The sequence below is a fragment of the Sardina pilchardus genome, chromosome 11, assembly GCF_963854185.1.
Source record: "Sardina pilchardus chromosome 11, fSarPil1.1, whole genome shotgun sequence".
Lineage (NCBI taxonomy): Eukaryota > Metazoa > Chordata > Actinopteri > Clupeiformes > Clupeidae > Sardina > Sardina pilchardus.
In genome coordinates this window covers 1,202,921-1,207,920 of record NC_085004.1, presented here as the reverse complement: position 1 = coordinate 1,207,920, position 5,000 = coordinate 1,202,921, and the positions used below count along the sequence as shown (strand labels likewise).

General features: G+C 45.7%; 1 protein-coding gene across 4 annotated transcripts in view; it reads right to left on the bottom strand.

Moving 5' to 3' along the window:
• Positions 1–5,000, bottom strand: part of LOC134095680 (LIM domain-binding protein 2-like) — a 34,431-nt gene that overhangs the window by 3,326 nt on the left and 26,105 nt on the right. For all 4 annotated transcript variants that reach the window (XM_062549342.1, XM_062549344.1, XM_062549343.1 and 1 more), the window contains exons 4-7: positions 3,394–3,516; positions 2,364–2,447; positions 1,900–2,023; positions 372–425 (exon numbers count right to left, since the gene is read on the bottom strand). In XM_062549342.1, coding sequence (XP_062405326.1) covers positions 372–425; positions 1,900–2,023; positions 2,364–2,447; positions 3,394–3,516 — 385 coding nt within the window. The remainder of the gene's footprint in view (positions 1–371; positions 426–1,899; positions 2,024–2,363; positions 2,448–3,393; positions 3,517–5,000) is intronic.

The following is a 5,000-nucleotide window of genomic DNA, read 5'->3' as shown; positions in this document are numbered from 1 at the left end:
TGATATACACCAAACACCTTTGTAAGATATACTGCATCAGCATTAGTCATGTTTCAGTCTTAACTGGATTAGTTCCCAAATGGCATATTATCCCCCCCCCCCATTCTTTCTAGGATGAAATAGTGGTTGGGCATTCATGACCAAATGTATTTCATGCTCTGCCTGTGTGTGTTTGTGTCGCGCGTGTGTGTGTGAGAGAGAGCAAGTGAGTGAGTTGAGTTGAGTGTGTGTGTGTGTGTGTGTGTGTGTGTGTGTCTGTGTGTGTGCGTGAGCAGCTAGAATACAGGTCCCCAATGCGCTGTGTGTGTGTGTGTGTGTGTGTGTGTGTGTGTGTGTGTGTGTGACACGAGGCCAGGAGGAGAGAAGAGTACCTTTCTTGTGATTGGAGGAGAATATCTCCGATTTGAAGTTCTGAGGGGGTCCAGCTGCAATCATATCCACAGGAAGGGGCATTCATCAACTTGTGTGTGTGTGTGTGTGTGTGTGTGTGTGTATTTATCAGAACGAGAATGTGTCTGTCTGAGAGGGTGTAAAACATGATGAAATACATTTGATGAGTAGTACTTCTCACATCTGGAAGATGGTTCATGAGCATATTAGTCTCATTAAACCCCAAATCCTGATCATTCCACATGAGCAGAACCACACCCACATGAGCAGAGACTCCACCCACATATATATAACCCCACCCACGTGAACAACGGTTCCACCCACATGGTTATAGCCATACCCACACAAATATGGCCCCACCCATACGAGCATAACTCCACCCACATGAGCAAAGACTCAGGGCCAGATGTACTTAGAATGGCGATCGTAGCGTTCTTTACGCCAAGGCCAACACGCAGAAAGCACACGCTATGATACTTCAGTTTACGTCCTATTTACCAATCCTGAAATTCGTTGTGTAATCTGCGCCGTTCTCCGCCCCCTAACGCAGTTTGCAAAGGACAACAACTGAACGACACTTCAGTCAGAAGCGCAGTTGAATGAAGTTAACTGATGACAACATTAAAAGGAATCCGACGTTTAGCGATCATGAAATAATACAATGCATAATGTCAACAAGCAGGAAGATAATGAAGAGCAGTAGTTATTCTCAAACTAGGCTTACTTGTGCACGTAGGCTATGGAAGATTAATCAAATCTAACAAGTAGGAAACTTTAAGCGGATGGCATGAAAGTGAAAGTAGACGTTCGAAAGGCCACCAAAAGTTAAGGTTGCTTTTGATGTAGTACAAAGACGCAAAACTGGTGGTCTAATTAGCGATTTTGTTGTCATTGAATGATTCTCTTATCGATGCATTTAACGGCAAACCGCATTTAACACCTGCTTTTACAAGGCGGAAATATTTAGGCGCAAAATAGACGTGCGCTTTCACGGGCAGTTTTAGTACATACAGGGGAATACATAATTAGGCGCATGTAACGTTTCTCCTCCCAACTTTTTACACAAACCTCATACTATCATCTGACACTCCCATAAATCCATATGCATGAGACGGAGAAGCGCAATTTGCCATTCTCAGCTCCCGCGACAGGCAGTCTGCGCCTTCACCTCATTGCGGCTTGTTAGTACATACCTGGCCATCTTTTTATACGCACGTTGCGAAACAAATACGCCTGAAGCGGGCGCAAAAGCGTTCGTACATCTGCCCCTCTGTGTGTGTGTCTTTGTGTGTGCACGCGTGTATGTCTGTGTGTGAGTGTGTGTATATATGAGTGTGTGTGTGTGTGTGTCTATACTGTATATATGTGTGTGTGTGTGTGTGTGTCTATACTGTATATATGTGTGTGTGTGTGTGTGTGTGTGTGTGTGTGTGTGTGTCTATACTGTATATATGTGTGTGTGTGTGTGTGTGTGTGTCTATACTGTATATGTGTGTGTGTGTGTCCCACCTGGAGGGGCCACCATCCTCTGCCACTTCTGGAACAGGCAGGTCTTGAGGCAGTCGCGTGGACTCAGGCTGTACGTCTTGTGCCTCGACATCAACTCCTGCATGGGCTCCAGGATAACGCACAACTACAGAGAAACACACACACACACACACACACACACACGCACACACACACACACGCACACACACACACACACGCACATGCAAACACGCATGCACACACACACACCTTTGTTTTAAATACTGTATAAACTTTGTGGGCATGAGGGTAAAATGATATATCAGATGATAAATCATAGTGATAGTATATGTGTGTGTGTGTGTGTGTATGTGTGATCTTACCCTGAGGTAGTTGAGAGTGAAGTTGGTTAGGCCCATCCTGGTGATATATGTGTGTGTGTGTGTGTGTGTGTGTGTGTGTGTGTGTGTGTGTGTGTGTGTGTGTGTGTGTCTGTGTGTTCTTACCCTGAGGTAGTTGAGAGTGAAGTTGGTTAGGCCCATCCTGGTGATGTTTTTGGAAAGCTGCTCAAGAGCCTGAGGGTCCTGGGCCTAAGAGGGGGGGGGGGGGGGGGGGGGTATCATTATGTGATATCATTACATCATGGCATCCTGTAGAGATGAGACAGTATTGTGTGTGTCCATATGTGTACTCATTCACTATACAGTATGTTCTCTGGAGATTTAGCAGATTAGCCCCTTGACCTTGTTATTAGCCACTTGACCTTGTTGTTCGCTGTTACGTATTTGCCCTCTAAACAAAGGTCTTTTTCTTTCATCTGAGGATGGTCTTTGATGTCGCCCAAAATGAAATTGGGTTTTAAGCCCACTGAGTTCTGTGAAGTTTGGCCAATCACTGTGCAAGCCTCCTGAATTCTAACAGGCCTCCTGAATGCTAAAGTATATCCTGAATGCTAACAGGTTTCCTGAATGCTAACATGTTTCCTGAATGCTAGCAGGTATCCTGAATGCTAACATGTCCCCTGAATGCTGATTATTGCTGTTGTAGATCACACACAATAGAGTGTGTAAGTGTGATGTCATGTTTCTGAAGCAACCGCAGTTCTAAACAAACCAAATTAACAATGTGAATAGTATGCCAGATGACTGTTTTATTGAAAAAGGAACGTTTTTACATGAATTAATTTACGAGTTGACATTAGCTAACTTTATGTAATCATAGATTAGCCCATCTTACTGTTCATTATAAACTTTGTTTTTCATGCTAGTGCGAACCAGAAGATTACATAAATGCCTCGACCTGATAGTGATTTTCACCGCTTAAACTAGTATATATTTTTTCATTTAGAAAAAACAACACAGTGAGGCAATAGAAAATGCCATTTGCAGTTTGGTTGTTTAGAACTGTAAATTGCGTTGCCAGGACAACATGACATTTTCACTTCTGCACTAAAGATTTCTCTGGCTGTTGTGTGACTCCTGCTGAGTGGGGATGACGCGTAAGGTGCGGGGCGCTTGTTGATGACCTCATACTCACGTGCATGGCGAGGATACTGCGTGGAATGAGCTCCCGGTGCTGCCGGATGGAGAAGTGCCACATCTTAATACGCATGAGGTCATCAAACGTGAACTCCACCATCAGACGGCCCTCTGTACAGACCTGACACACACACACACACACACACACACACACACACACACACACACACAGATTGATTGATTTGATTTGATTATCTATAGACAGCACACCTGATAATACTAAACTAAAAGTCATGTCAGGCTGCTGAGCTCTGTTATCACAAACTGGTACTTTTAATAATGACTGTTGTCGGCCACAGTCACGCCACAAGAACTCTTTGACATGTACAGAATATAGGAGCCCAACTCACACACGTCTCCTCATAATCTCCACACTGATTCCCCCCACAACACACACATCACTCCCCCGGAAGGGGACGGCACCCCAACCATTGGCCCAGGTAACAGAGCCTATCAGAAACATCTAACACATTAACTGCCCACATACCTTTTAAGAACTGAGAGTGTAGAGAGAAGAGGCACAGGTCTAAAGAGAGACCAAACAAACACACACACACACACACACACACACACACACACATCTCATTCTGCTCTTCCCTGACAACAGGGCACAGCACAACTGCTGTACAACTGCAAGTACAACAACACCAACACAAACACAAACACACACAAACAAACATCTCCCAGCATCTCTCCTACAGCTACTGAAGGACCACACACACACACACCGGACAAACAAAAACAATACACACACACACAAAACCAAAACCAAAACACACACACACACACACACACACACTTGCAGGCTTGTGCTGCTCGGGGTCCCTATATTCTGTTGCTGTGGCAACCAGAGGAAGAGGAGGGGGAGCATCAGCTGATTAGTTGGCATGGCAACGGGAGAGATGTAATCCCGGCAGACACACTCTAATCAGAGCTCACAGCCAGCAGGTCCCACACACACACACACACACACCACACACACACACACACACACACACACACACACACACCCACACACACACACACACACAGCCAGCGGGTCCCAGGGGATCAGCCATGGGTGTGTGTGTGTGTGTGTGTGTGTGTGGGGCGGGGGAGGGGGGGGGGGGGGGGGAACAGAGAGAAAGAGAGGGAGTGAGAGACAGAAAAAGAGAGGAAGAGAGAGAGAAAGAGAGATGAAGAGAGAGAGAGTAAAAGGGAGAGTGAAGAAAGTGAGATATTATGAGCGAGAAAAGAACGAGGGAAAGAGTGAGAGCAGGAGATTGAGAGAGGGAGAGTAGGAGAGAGGGAGACAAAGAGGGCAAAGGAGAGAACAAGAGAGAAAAAGTGAGACGGAGAGAGAGAGAGAAAGAGAGGGAGAGACACTGTGTGTGTGAGAGAGAGCGAGAGAGAGAGAGAGATTGTGTGTGGAAAGGAGAGAGAGAAAGAGATAGGAAGAGAGAGGTTGTGTGTGTGAGAGAGAGAGAGAGAGAGAGAGAGATTGTGTGTGGAGAGGAGAGAGAGAAAGAGATAGGAAGAGAGAGGTTGTGTGAGTGTGAGAGAGAGAGAGATGGAGAGAGAGAGTGAGAGAGGGAGGGAGAGTAAGAGGGAGAGAGAGAGAGAGAG